Here is a 12,916-nt window from a genome sequence, read left to right as displayed (position 1 = left end):
ATCTATTTAAACAAATATTAGCACCTACCCTAAGAGTTTTGGAAAAGATTCACCGAGATCCTTCACGTGGAGGGTCTTAGTTGGTGTCTGGCACACAGCAGCCAGCTTGCCCAAGGCCGTGCAGTGCCTGGCAGCCTCCTGGCGCCCGCCCAGCGCTCTTTTGAATACTGCCCTTCACCTTCCCGGTTTTCACAAATGTCTAAGTAGAAGTGGCCCTTTCTGTGCCTCTTCCGAAGGCTGTGGTTAAAGACTTTGTATCCAATACCCCTGGCATAGGAGCCACGTGATCCACTGCCTGTAGAAGTTGGTGCTCAGATTCGTCTCGAGCTGGGAGAAAAGCTGGGGTACTCCTGTGAGCACCACAATCGCACCTCCGAAGCCCAGGCTGCACCTTCCTCTTCTCTGGAACCTTCACTTCTCCTCCTATCCCCGCTGATGCTCTGCCCCATGAATGTAGGCTGAAGGGGGGATACAGTGAGAGGTGTGGGAGCCTCCACCTCCTTCTCTCAGCCACGGGGGACCCAGAAGAACAATGGTGCCAGAGTGTGTGCAGAGAGCCCATGGGCCCCGCCCAGCCTGAACCGTCTCATAGGGAACCATCAGAGCCATGGGTTGGATCTGATGCTTCAGGCACAGCACTCCTTGCATTTGTCCTGGACTTTGCAAACTTCCAAACAGTTTTTATCTCTCTCTTTTTTTCTTTCTCCTGAAACCCGACCAGGAAAGTAGGGTGGGGATTAAACTCTGACCCCAAGGACAACAACCACCACCCTTGGCCAGCTCTTTGGGGCAGAGACCTCACTCTGCTGGACTTTGGGTCTCTAGCATCTGGCCCTGACCCAGCACTGGGTTCCTCGGAGTTCACAAATGTTTGCTTCCCATAAAATTCACTCTTCTAACATGTACAGTTCAGTAATGTGAAGGTTGTGCAACCATCACCAGTTTCTAACACCATTCTTCCCTGCATTTCTGATTAAACAATCCGACCAGTCTAGAAAAATAGTGGCTAATATTTATTGAAAACAAACTGTTTTGGATAGCTTCTCAACATTTACCCGGGTCCTCCAAGGTAAGTTTTATTCATCTCCATTTCACAGATGAGCAAAGTGAGGCTCACAGGCTAAGAATTTAGGCAAATTCACAGCTAGTAAAGCCAAGGAGCTGGAGGACCTTCACCCTAAAGCCAGGAAACCCCTCAGCAGGGCATCATTCCTAAGGGGGCCAGAGGTCACAGCAGGCAAAGGAGAGTCTCAACTGTGAGTCCAACAAGCATTGGAAATTTACTGGGCACATGCCCTGGCCCTGTGGGAGACGGAGAGCTACAGGCAGTGCTACCGCCTGCCCTGGGGCTTGGGAAGGTCAAGGAAGATTGATTGAAAGCTCTGGGCCTCTACCGATGAGTTCCAACGGGCAGGGTGCAAAGGCAGGATGCTAAAATCACGGCACAGACCTGAGGCCGGGGAGAGGAGAGGTGTATAGTGGCCCCACACTGGGCTTGGGGCATGGCTTATCAGAGCTGGTGGCCCATCTCCAAAGATCTACCCCAAACCATGAACCCGGGAAGATTCTGTCTGTCATTCAACACTTTGGCAACCAGACACCTTGATCCAAGAGAGGGAAGAGGGGCTCGGTGCAACCCCTCGTGCCCTTTCCGAGGCAGTTCACCCCACTCAACGGGGCCTATCGCTCTGGAAGTGAACTTCAGGGCTCCTGGCCTAACAAAGGACTGTCGTCTGAATTTCCAGGGGCCAGAGGCAGTAGAAGGGCCAGTTTGGCAGGAGAATATCCTGTGAGAGCAAACGGCACTGAGAAAGCCGCACAGAGAAGGTGTTTCTGTGCCTGGCGCTTGTTCTTCCCAATTCAATTCTCAAAACAGAAAGGGGGAAAGAATCTGATTCATACAAGTATACCGTTCCTTCCACAGGTTCTGTTTATTCCCAAACCCCAACCAGACACCTTAGAATCCTCTCCCCGCCTCCCGCCAAGATCCCTGAGACCCATTGGATGGGCTGGAAAATTAAGGCACTGTGGCAGAGTGCCCCGTGGGTCATGGACACGACATGTGGAGACCCAGGAGTCCTGACTTTCGGGGACTCTGTCTCCCCAAAGGTCTGGCAGAGCAGGGAGACAGATGTCGCTCTCCTTTCCCTCTGGTCTCCAGAGCAGAGCCTCTGTGTGCCGAGGTTTTCTGAGGACGCGCCAGTGCTCTGTCAGCTGCTGATTCTGACGGAGAGCAGGGCAGCCAGTGCCCATCGGGAGACGGGGAGACTCGAACCCAGGGCTGGGCCTGCCTGCCAGCCAACATGTCTGTCAGGACCAGGACTCTGTGCAGCTGTGCTGGGCCCCCCTAGATGGGGAACAACAGAGCTGTGTCTACTGCCAGGGAGCAGAGGGGGTGAAGGCTGGAGAGAGCACCCCAAAAGGGTCTACTGGCTTGGAGGCCCATGGGGCTGAGGAGAAATGGATCCAGACTCCAGAGCCAAGCACAGCGGGTGCTGATGGGGGTTCCGCCCAGCTGGGTTGCCGTGTCAGGATCCGAGGCTGCCATCACCTTCGCACCTCCCACGGCACAGAATGGCCGCTCTTCTCTCACGGGGGTGACACGGGCTCAGAGCTTGCTCCGCGGGGCCTCTGCCAGGGGCCGCTGCAGCCGCCACACCACCCTCACTGGCTCGGCAGTGTGGTCCAGCTCTCGGAGCCCGCCCATGTCGCCCGTCTGGCTGTACCGCCGCAGGCCCGGCTGGAGCACGGTGATGGGGATGCTGAAGTTCAGGTGCGGGTAGGTGGCCCCGGTGTTATTGTCCCGGGTGTTGCTGGCGACAATCCCTGTGGAGGAGTCAGAGAGGAAAAGAGGGTGTGAGCCAGGACACAGACGGATGGGGAGGGAGGCCCATCTCCACCTTGGAGGTCCTAGGCCTACGGTGGGCTTGAAGCCCCCCAGAGTGACTGATGCCAGGCTTTCTTTCAGGGACACCGACTCCACAAACCCCGGTCCCCCTTCCTGCCTTACCTTTCTCCACAACACTGTCAGCATCTAACACTGTTTCACTTACTCTGTTACCTTTCCCTCCAACTAGCGTGGGATCCACAAGGGCAGGGCTTTTGTGTTTTGTTCACGCGGCCTCCCAGACCTAGGCAGTGCCCAGCACAGAGGCGGCACTCATAAATAGTTGTTGAGTGGGTGAATCAAGGAATCAAACTCAGACACATTTTGTTTGGCCTGCTTAGTGTGCGCATGTGTGTGCATGTATTTTTTCAGACAATTTTAGACTTACAGAAGACTTGCCAAAACAGTACAAAGTTCCTGTATATCCTTCATCCAGCTTTCCTTTCTATTAATATCTTATGTCACCATAGAACATTGACTAAGCTCTGGCCGGTTTGCTCAGTCACGGGTTCAATTCCTGGTCAAGGGCACATGCCTCAGTTGTAGGTTCCTCAGCCCAGGTAGGAGTGTGTGCGGGAGGCAACCAATTGAGGTGTCTCTCTCACGCTGATGTTTCTCACTCTCTCTCTCCCTCTCCTCCCTTTGTTCCACTCTCTCTAGAAATCAATGGAAAAATTATCCTTGGGTGAGGATTAGAAACAAAAGAAAACAAATCAAAACACTGATCAGAACCAACAATTAACCAATGCTATTAACTGAAGCACAGAACTCATTTGGATTTCACCAATGTTTCCACTAATGTTCTCTTTCCGTTTTGGATGCAACCATTATCCCACACAGCAGTTAGCTGTTGCCTCTCCTACGTCTCCTCCAATCTGGGCCCGTTCCCCAGTCTTTCCTCATCTTTTGTGGCCTTGACACTTGGAAGAATGCAGGCCAGTTATTTTGTAGAATGTCCCTCAGTTAGAGTTTACCGGATGTTTTCTCAGGACCAGATCGAGGTGATACATTATTGAGAACACGGTAGAAGCAGTGTCCTCAGTGCTTCCGAAGGAGGTGTATGATGTCTATAAGAATGACTTGATCACTTGGCTACGGGTTATCTCCCAGGTTTCTCCACTGTAGACTTACTATTTTCCCCTGTGTAAAGTGCTAAATAGTTTAGGGTTAGGCAAATATCCTATTTCTATTTAAACTATCGCCCACTGCTTTTAGCATCCATTGGTGGATCCTGTCTGCGGCAATTCCTACTGTGGTGAACCAGCAGTGATTTCCCATTTCCCTCATTTCTTCTGCATTTATTAATTGCAAATCTTCTGTAAGAAAGAGCTGTTGCTTGTCTCCATTTAAAGATTTATTTGGTTATTTAGCCCTGGCCGGTTTGGCTCAGTGGATAGGGCGTCGGCCTGCGGACTGAAGGGTCCTGGGTTCGATTCTGGTCAGGGGCACGTACCTCGGTTGCAGGCTCCCGGCCCTGGTTGAGGGCATGTGGGAGGCAACCAATCGATGTGTCTCTCTCACATCGGTGTTTCTCTCTCTCCCTCTCTCTCTCTCTCTCTCTCTCTCTCTCCCTTAAAAAAAATAAAATAAAGATTTATTTGGTTATTTATTTGGACACAGGGATATTCATTCTTCCTTTGGGCGATCATCCAATACTATTGCTATTTGTTTTGTTGCTCCAGTTGCTCCCACGGGAGCTCCTTCAAGTCGGCCCTGAGTTCTTTCATCATTTGACATGTCCCATCACTTGGTTGTTAACATTTCCTTCCTTTCCAGCACCACGACAGCCGGTTTTCCCTATCCTGATCCTGGCATCAACCAGTTCCTTTCATTAGAGATCTGGTTCTCCGCGTGCTCACTGCAACTGGGCTGTCCCAGCGGACAGAGCCAGGGTATATATATTTACATTAGCTACTGCATACATACCCGTACACATCCATGTTTCCTTCTGTATGCATTTGTCTGTATATATATATTTTAAAGTCATGGTTGCTTGACTTTATTTGCACAGTGCCGTTGAAGAACTAAGTAAATCTATTGTAGCGAGAAAGAGCAAGGTCTCTCACGATGGCGGAAAGCAGTCAGAAATAAGAGAAGGGGCAGCACACACGAGCCCCGGGTGCGGGACTGCAGTTGGGCAGCTGGAGGTATCCATATGGATTCATGTTGTCTTGTGATTTTGTTTTTGTTTTAATAAACAGACTTTTGTTAAAAACCTGAATTAGTTACCAAAAATTTAAAATTGAAAGGTTTAACAACCATATATTTGAAAAAAGAAGAAGAAGAAGAAGAAGAAGAAGAAGAAGAAGAAGAAGAAGGTTCACAGCTTCTTGTGAAAAACTGGAGGTCAGCCAGTGTTCGCTCACATTCCTTCGTGATGTGGCAACAATGTGCTGCAGCTGAGTGGTGTTCACCCCAGCTCACCCTTGACCTTCCACTGCATACTGTCTCCACTCACTTATTCAATCCCTTGACCTTCCAGCCTCTGTAAGCTGTGGAGTCTGTGACCCCTGGACTAATCCAACTCCTGACTCTCACAGGTTGACTGAGGTTGGGGGGTTTACCTAAGGTTGCACTGTGGCTCAGTGGCAGAGAAGCAACCAGAACCCAGATGTCTTTCCTTGCAGCTCAGCATCCGTCCTTTCTACCCTCAGGAGCAGAACAAGCCTGAAACCTTGGCTAACTACCTCCCGGGCACAATGACACTACCTTCCCAGATAGGGGGTGAACACCAAGCCCTCACCAACTGGGACTGAGGCTCTAGCAAGAGGAAGGCTGGGAGAGGGCCATGGAGCTGCTTACCCAGGAGGTCCCCTGAGCAGGTAGAGAAGAGGGGTCCCCCACTGGAGCCGCCATGCACAGCACATGTGGTCTGCAGCATCACCGGTGCGTCATCCACCTGCACCACAGCCGACAGGATGCCCGAGGTCACCGAGGGCCCGCAAGCCTGGCCAAAAACGCCGAAGCCCACCACGCTGACAGCCTCGCCTGCCAGAAAGGGAAGAAGGATGAAGCAGCAAAGCCTCTTCCTCTGTCTGGCAGGACACATCCTCCCCAACCCCAACCCTGCCCTCTCCAAAGTTCCCATCACTCTGCCCTTGGAGTTTCTGCTCAGACACTCCTGCCTTCCGAGAGCCTCCCTAGGTCCCCAAAGTAAAAGGCCGAGACCTGCACTGAGCTCCCAGCACTGCACCTGCTCAAGCACTTCTCAGTGTCAGGCTGTGCCCCAGCCCTCGGACCCCAGCTGGATTGGGTAGTCACTTTTTGGAGTTCCTAAGACCTGGCTAGGTGCTCAGGAAATGTTTACAGAATTAACACCCACCTCCTCCTGGGACTAGTAAGTAGTCTCTTGGTAAAAAAAAAAAAAAAAAAAAAGTGGTGATAATGACCACAAAATCTTCCTTTACCAAGTGTTTGAATGCACAGGGCATGGGGCTGAGTGCTGTACAGGCCACATCTCACCCATGCCTCACAACACCCAGGAGCAGGAAGGCATCATTTTCACATGTGGAGACCGTGGCAGAGAACATCACGTTGCCTGTCCAAGGACACAGGGCTAGTGAGTGGCGAGAGAGAGGCCAGCTGGGAGAGTTCGTGCTCTCTGTGGTTACATCACACTGCATGCACCACGTGGGCCGCCAGCGGCAACTTCTGTGGCAGCATCACAAAGCCTTCTACTCAAATCATACCCCTGCGGCCTTACGGGTGCAACCCCGCTCTGACCAGCCTGCAGGTCCCAGCTGCCTCCCAGCACCTCGGGCGTGCTGGGCGCAAGAAGGGAAGTGTCCAACAGCAAAAGCACTGTACCCGGGAGGATTTCATGCCAGCTGGGTGCCACCCTGACTTATTAGTCCAGCAGGAGCGGGAAGGGGGTTGGCCGGGGGGACTGGCTCCCTGACCTGCAGGGTTTGAGTGTCCAACACGGACTTGCCTTCCTGAGGTCCACCCCAGAGCAGAGGGCCCCGCTGCCCTTTACCTTCGTAGAAATGCTCAGTGGGCACAGGCACAGGGACACCCTCTAGGTCTTCCTCCAGGCTCACCACTGCTATGTCATACGGAGACGTCTCCTGGGTGGCAAACACCACACGTCCCCAGATCTTGGCACTCCTGGGAGCAAGGGAAACAGACAGACAGGCTAGCGTTCCGACCCTTCAGTACTGGGAGGAAGCAAATGGATGAGTGACAGTGAAAGTCATGGACTTGGGAGTCGAAAGATCCGGTGTCAGTCCTGAAACCTACGAGGCTGGCAGCTCTGGGCATGCCCTTTAACCGTCCCGTGGTATTATTTCCCAACAGCTTTCCCAACTGCAAAGCTTCCTGCACGTCACCGTGATCACAAATACCCGACACCTGGCGAGCACTGTGGGCCAGGCCTAGTGTTCACACTCCATGGACATCACTCACTAAGTCCTCACAGAATCCCTGTGAACTGGGCACTGATGCTACCTCCGTGTTAGGTGGTGCATTTGAGGCCCAGAGAGGCTGAGTAACGTTCCCAAGATCACGTAATGCCTGAGGGGCAGGAGCCGGAGCCAGCGTGCCCAGCTTTTTCCTTCGCTGCCTCATTTAATAGGGACAATCCTGTCCATGGGTGGGGCAGGCGTGATAGGACTTCCACCCTCTGGGTCCTTGTGTACGTTAAGTGCTAGCATTTCTACGGCACTTACTGTGTGCCAGGCTCTGGTCCAAGGCTGCACATGTCACCTCAAGGCGAGGCAGCTTAGACAGCATCCTGCAGGGGGTGCTTCCAGCAGACCTGGTGGTTTCTTAGGAGCAAGCGTGGGGTGGGGTGGGGTGGGGTGAGGTATCTGGGACCACACAGGCAGGGAAATTCTCATCAGTTACGGTTGTCCCGAAGGCCACCAGCGGCAAAGCCAGGCTGGGTTAATCTCGGAAATCCAGTAGGATTTTGAAAGGCTGAGTTGAGCCAGGTACAGGAGAACATCAGGCATTGACACCAAGGTGCTATCCTGCTTTGTTTTGGCTTAAGTTAGGCACCTGAAAACTACAGAGGAAACAGAAAGAACTTGTACTAGAAAATCAAGCCAGGAAGCCACGGCCACTGTCCCCACTGCCAGGCAAGTGCAAGGAGGGCAAGTGCTTTTCCCTGCAGAGAGGGAACAAACGACTGTCTAAGTCCCAACCTGGCCCTGGCCGGTTTGGCTCAGTGGATAGAGCCTCGGCCTGAGGACTGAAGGGTCCCAGGTTCGATTCTGGCCAAGGGCACATGCCTGGGTTGTGGGCTCAATCCCCAGTGGGGGACTTGCAGGAGGCAGCCGGTCCATGATTCTCTCTCATCATGGATGGATGTTTCTCTCTCTCTCTCTCCCTCTTCCTTCCTCTCTGAAATCAATAAAAAATACATTTTTAAAAAATATATAAATAAATTCCCAACCTGGCTGCCCACCAGGATCACCTAAAGATTGTGCAAAATCTATTGGCCTGGCCCCACTCCCACATTCTAATTAGGTAGAACGCCACGTCTATGGTTTTGATCCAGATGGGAAGCTCTGGTTAAGATCTACAAGATAAATTAAATAGGATGAACAGGTCCAACCATTATCCTAGGAGCACAGCATCCTGGGCCCTGAGGCTTCACTACCACTATCAGGGAAATGGGGACAGGGTTAGGAAGTCTCCATTCAAAGGCCTAGTGGTGTGTGAGGGCAGAGAGGTTGCTCAGAAGGAAATCAGACTGGGAGAGGAAGGTCAAAGATGCCCAGGCAGGGCTGCAGGTGCAACCTATAGTTCCCAAATCTGGAGTTGCTGGGCATCTTGCCCAAGCCTCACTCAGCCCCTGCCAGGAGGCCCAGCATCCTCGACACTGGCGTTCTGGGTGCCAAGGATGAGAGGAGGGCCCCAAATCATCTGCGTGATGCCAAAAGGCCTCCATAATTCCAAGGATTAAGACCTGAGATTTAAGATCCAGATTTTAGACCTGGTGAAGGGGTAGAGTGGGAGCACCCTTGCGGGTCTTACTTGGGGGTGGTGGGGCGCACCAGGACTCTGGCCGTCTCGCAGGGGGCCACATGCCGGCAGGTCACCACGAGGCGGGGCGCCACGACCACTCCGGAGCCCCAGACGGTGCCACACTCCACCAGCACGGCCGCAGCTGCCCACGGGGGCCCAGGGTCTCGGAGGGGCAGGCCCCACGGGGCGCCCACGTCGGGCGGCAGGAGAGCGGCCAGGGAAGCGGCGTCGGGGCACAGGCGGCCGAGGCCGGCACGGGCGGCGCGGAGGAGAGGCGCGGCCGCGCAGAGCAGCGTGAGGCCCACCCACTCGCGGGCCTTCCAACAGAGGGGCGCCGCCACCAGCGCCACCAGGGCCCCCGCGGGGCGCACCGCGAACACGCCGCCGCCCTCGGTACCGGGCAGGCAGCGCGCATCGGTGAGCAGGAGCGGGCCCGCCGCGTTGCTGAGGACGCCGCGGCTGAGCGTATTGAGGAAGATGTCGGGGCAGAAGGACCCGAACGGGGAGCCACAGGCCAGCAGCGACGCGCCCTTGGGCACGGCCCCGAGCGGCGCCACGGCCAGTGCCGTCCCGCGCCCGTCCGCCTCCTCCTCGGGGTCGTGCCTCACGCGCAGCAGCGCGAACCAGCCCAGCGCCCGCAGCTGATCCTCCTCCTCGTCCTCCGACACTTCCTCGTCCGGCGCCGCGCTCGCGAAGCGCCACTGCTCGGCCGGCTCGCTCCCGAAGAGGCGCGCGAAGTGGGCCCGGAAGGCCGGGCAGCTCAGCAGCAGCAGCAGCTCGGCGGGGCGCGGGGGCCGCAGGGGCTGCCCGCGGGGCCGGGCCGGCGGGCCGGGCTCCAGGCCCGCACACTGGGGCGTGCACAGCCCAGGGCGGCCCCGCTCCGCGCGACCCGCGGGACTCGCGGCCGTTGGGCTCCACTGCACGTGCAGGCGCAGGTCGTCGCTACAACTGTCGCCGGGCAGGAAGGCGGCGCCGGCCGCAGTCAGCGCCCCGCTGCCGGCCCGCAGAAAGGGGGTGAAGATGCCCCCGTGGCACAGCACCAGGCCCGGGCTGCGGCTCAGGATCACCCCGCTGCAGCTCCAGGAGTCCGCCTCGGGCTGCCCGGCCCGGGAGGCGCTCACCACGCAGCCCGCCTGCTCGGCTGCCCTCATGGCGGGCCCCCACTGTCGCCCCATGCCTCAGGGACGGTGCACCCCGGCTTCCCGGAGAACCGGGGAGCTAGCGAGAACCCCGATCGGCACCTGCGGACCCCACACAGCGCCGCCTAGAGCTGGAAGCGAGCGGCGCAAACGCTGACTCCGGCCTTCCGCGTCCGGCGCGATTGGCTGTGCCCCACTGGCCCGGCGGGATTGGCTGGACCCGGGGCCAAGCCCTGATTGGCTGCTGAGGCCGGCCTCCCCTTGCTCCTCCCCTGTGGGTCGTGCCACCCGTGCGGCGTGGAGGGCGCAGCTGTCCCGAGGATGAGTCCCAGGAAAGCGACAGGCGTGCGGTTCACCGAGAGATTGCGGGAGGGGCAGGGGGCGGATCCCTCGGAACCTTAGTCTGGTCTCTGTTCGTTGGGCTTCGGGAAAGGGAAGAGAAATGAGCGCTGACGTGGCTAGATTTTCCTAAGCCATGACAGCACCTGTCAGCATCTGCCTAGGAGGAGGTGACATTCGACCTCTGATGGGATAATAAGGCAAAGAAATCCTTGGCCATTTCAATATTTTAACCCTTTGCACTCGCTTGCTTTTTTCTCGATTCCTTTATTCTACTCGGGATTTAATTTTTTAAATAACCCAGATTTTACAAAGCGCGGCAGTAGAATAAAAAACTGGATTTTCTTTTCATACAAACTTATTTATTTGGATTTTTTTATATTTCAAATTATTGATACATTCAATACTGATGCTAACCGTGTCGAGTCACACTCGACATCCGAGTGCAAAAGGTTTAACATTTTTGTTACGTAAACCATATAGCAATCCACTAGGGGGCATGGAGCGCACAATATTGCACATCGGGTCTTTTTTAAAATATATGTTTATTTCAGAGAGGAAGAGAGAGAAACATCAATGATCAGCTGTCTCCTGCATGTCCCACACTGAGGATTGAGCCAGCAACCCGGGCATGTGCCCTGACTGGGAATCGAACCCTGACCTCCTGATTCATAGGTCCACGCTCAACCACTGAGCCACACTGGCTGGGCACATCTTGTGTCTTTTGATGCCAAAGCCCAACACTACAAATCCCATGAAAACTGAATTTGCTACAAATAAAAGTGCCCTTTAAAATGGACTATGAACACTGGTTGAAGTAAAACATTTTAATTTTATAAGCCTATATTTTACAGTATGCACATTTCACATAATAACCCCCCAGAATTTATCTAGGTCAGGGGCCAAATGCCATTTCTGTAAGGAGCCAGAGTGCAGTGCAGTTTTTGTGGGCCATACATTGCTTCGAATACTCAACTCTGCAGTCCTAGCAGGCAAAACCCAACGGAACGGGAAGGCTGTGTCCCAACAAAACTTTATGGCCACTAAAATTTGAATTTCATATAATTTTCATGTCACAAAATAACATTCTTTTTTTCCTTCACAGACCAAAAATAGGCAGAAAGCCAGATTTAGCCCAGGGGGCAGTTTGTCATCTTTGATCCAAGCCAGTGCTCGGCAAACTCCTTAGTCAACAGAGCCAAATATCCACAGGACAACGATTGAAATTTCTTTTGAGAGCCACATTTTTTAAACTTAAACTTCTTCTATCGCCACTTCTTCAAAATAGACTTGCCCAGGCCGTGGTATTTTGTGGAAGAGGCACACTCAAGGGGCCAAAGAGCCTCATGTGGCTCGCGAGCCGCAGTTTGCTGACCACGGATCTAAGCAAACACAAAATGTCCCTTCTTTTCCAAAGAAATATCTTTGAGGATAAGGAACATGAATAAGTATGTTTGTGGGGAAAGGGATCAGGAGATCCCCAAAGCAGCCACAAGCTAGACATTTATCACCGTATCTCTAAAATACACATTTTAATAAGTTTATTTTAGGACATATTTGTTAGCATTAATGAAAAATATTCAATTACTAAAGTACTACATTTCTGTCTCAAATTTTTGAATAAAACTAGTAAAACAGGGTAATGCTCAGTGTTCCCAGTAACAAAGTTGTTGGAGAACAGGAAAAGATGATCCATTTTAGTATAAGGCAGGATTGCAATTAGCAGTCTTACCATAGCACACTAGTTTTTTTTGTTTTCTTTCTGGTTCTGTGACACACATGCTTGAGTACAACAAAATCTCTCAGCTGTCCCAACTTCCTAGCAATTGAGTCTCTTTCTCATCCAGTGATTCTCTCTTTAATGACTCTCAAGCCTCCAGCATGTTCTGTCAGGTTTTTCTGTTGATGGCACATCACAGTATAGAGTCCCAAGTCACAGCCAACAGCCAAGGTGAGACCCCTTGAGTATTGGGCTCATTGACTCAGCCTTTAATTCTCATGTTCCATTCCATCTCAAAAAACACAAATGCATATGAACATAGAACCCATGGCCTCCTATCATAAACATGGACATTAGTTTCAATCACAGGATGCCTCCAATTTGAATACGTACTTGGTCAAAAAGAACCTGTTGAGCCCAACCGGCATGGCTCAGTGGTTGAATGTCGACCTATGAACCAGGAGGTCATGGTAAGATTCCTGGTCAGGGCACATGCCTGGGTTGCAGGCTCCATCCCGTGTGGGGCGTGCAGGAGACAGCCGATCAATGATTCTCATCACTGATGTTTCTCTCTCCCTCTCCCTTCCTGAAATCAATATATTTAAAAAAAGAACCTGTTGCATTTTGTTTCCCATTATATTCATGCTGGTACTTTGTAGTTTTAGAATCTCATTTGGAATTTTCTAAAAGCAGGTCTTCCTACAAGCCTAGTAAATGCACAAGGTTTCATTTTTTTCCATTTTGCCAAATGTAGCATTCAACTGGATCTCTCCAATTTTGTATAAAATGATGAAACACAGCTAAAGATGAATCCAATCCTTGCTAGCATATTTTTTTGTTTAAATTTATTAAGGTATCACA

At 52.8% G+C, this 12,916-nt stretch overlaps 1 protein-coding gene across 1 annotated transcript; it reads right to left on the bottom strand.

Moving 5' to 3' along the window:
- Window positions 1-1,178: 1,178 nt before the first annotated feature.
- On the bottom strand, window positions 1,179-10,144 carry TYSND1 (trypsin like peroxisomal matrix peptidase 1). The gene is made up of 4 exons (XM_008145504.3): window positions 8,867-10,144; window positions 6,864-6,994; window positions 5,690-5,875; window positions 1,179-2,826 (listed from the first exon to the last, which is right to left on the bottom strand). Exons 1-4 carry the CDS (start codon window positions 10,030-10,032, stop codon window positions 2,609-2,611), a joined length of 1,701 nt encoding a protein of 566 aa, XP_008143726.2. The 5' UTR covers window positions 10,033-10,144; the 3' UTR covers window positions 1,179-2,608.
- Between the last annotated feature and the right edge of the window lie 2,772 nt (window positions 10,145-12,916).

This window comes from Eptesicus fuscus, chromosome 17 (assembly GCF_027574615.1).
Source record: "Eptesicus fuscus isolate TK198812 chromosome 17, DD_ASM_mEF_20220401, whole genome shotgun sequence".
Classification (NCBI taxonomy): Eukaryota; Metazoa; Chordata; class Mammalia; order Chiroptera; family Vespertilionidae; genus Eptesicus; species Eptesicus fuscus.
Note: the sequence above shows the minus strand (reverse complement) of the source record. Positions and strands in the feature narration are given on the sequence as shown.

What these genes read in the sequence shown, in the direction of transcription:
- TYSND1 (XM_008145504.3), bottom strand. Translation starts at nt 10,032, where the DNA reads ATGGGGCGACAGTGGGGGCCCGCCATGAGGGCAGCCGAGCAGGCGGGC. An exon ending in GTGCGCCCCACCACCCCCAA is followed by an intron (nt 6,995 to 8,866) that starts GTAAGACCCGCA and finishes CCTTGCTCCCAG; the next exon opens with GAGTGCCAAGATCTGGGGAC. An exon ending in CTGCTCAGGGGACCTCCTGG is followed by an intron (nt 2,827 to 5,689) that starts GTAAGCAGCTCC and finishes ACTCCTCCACAG; the next exon opens with GGATTGTCGCCAGCAACACC.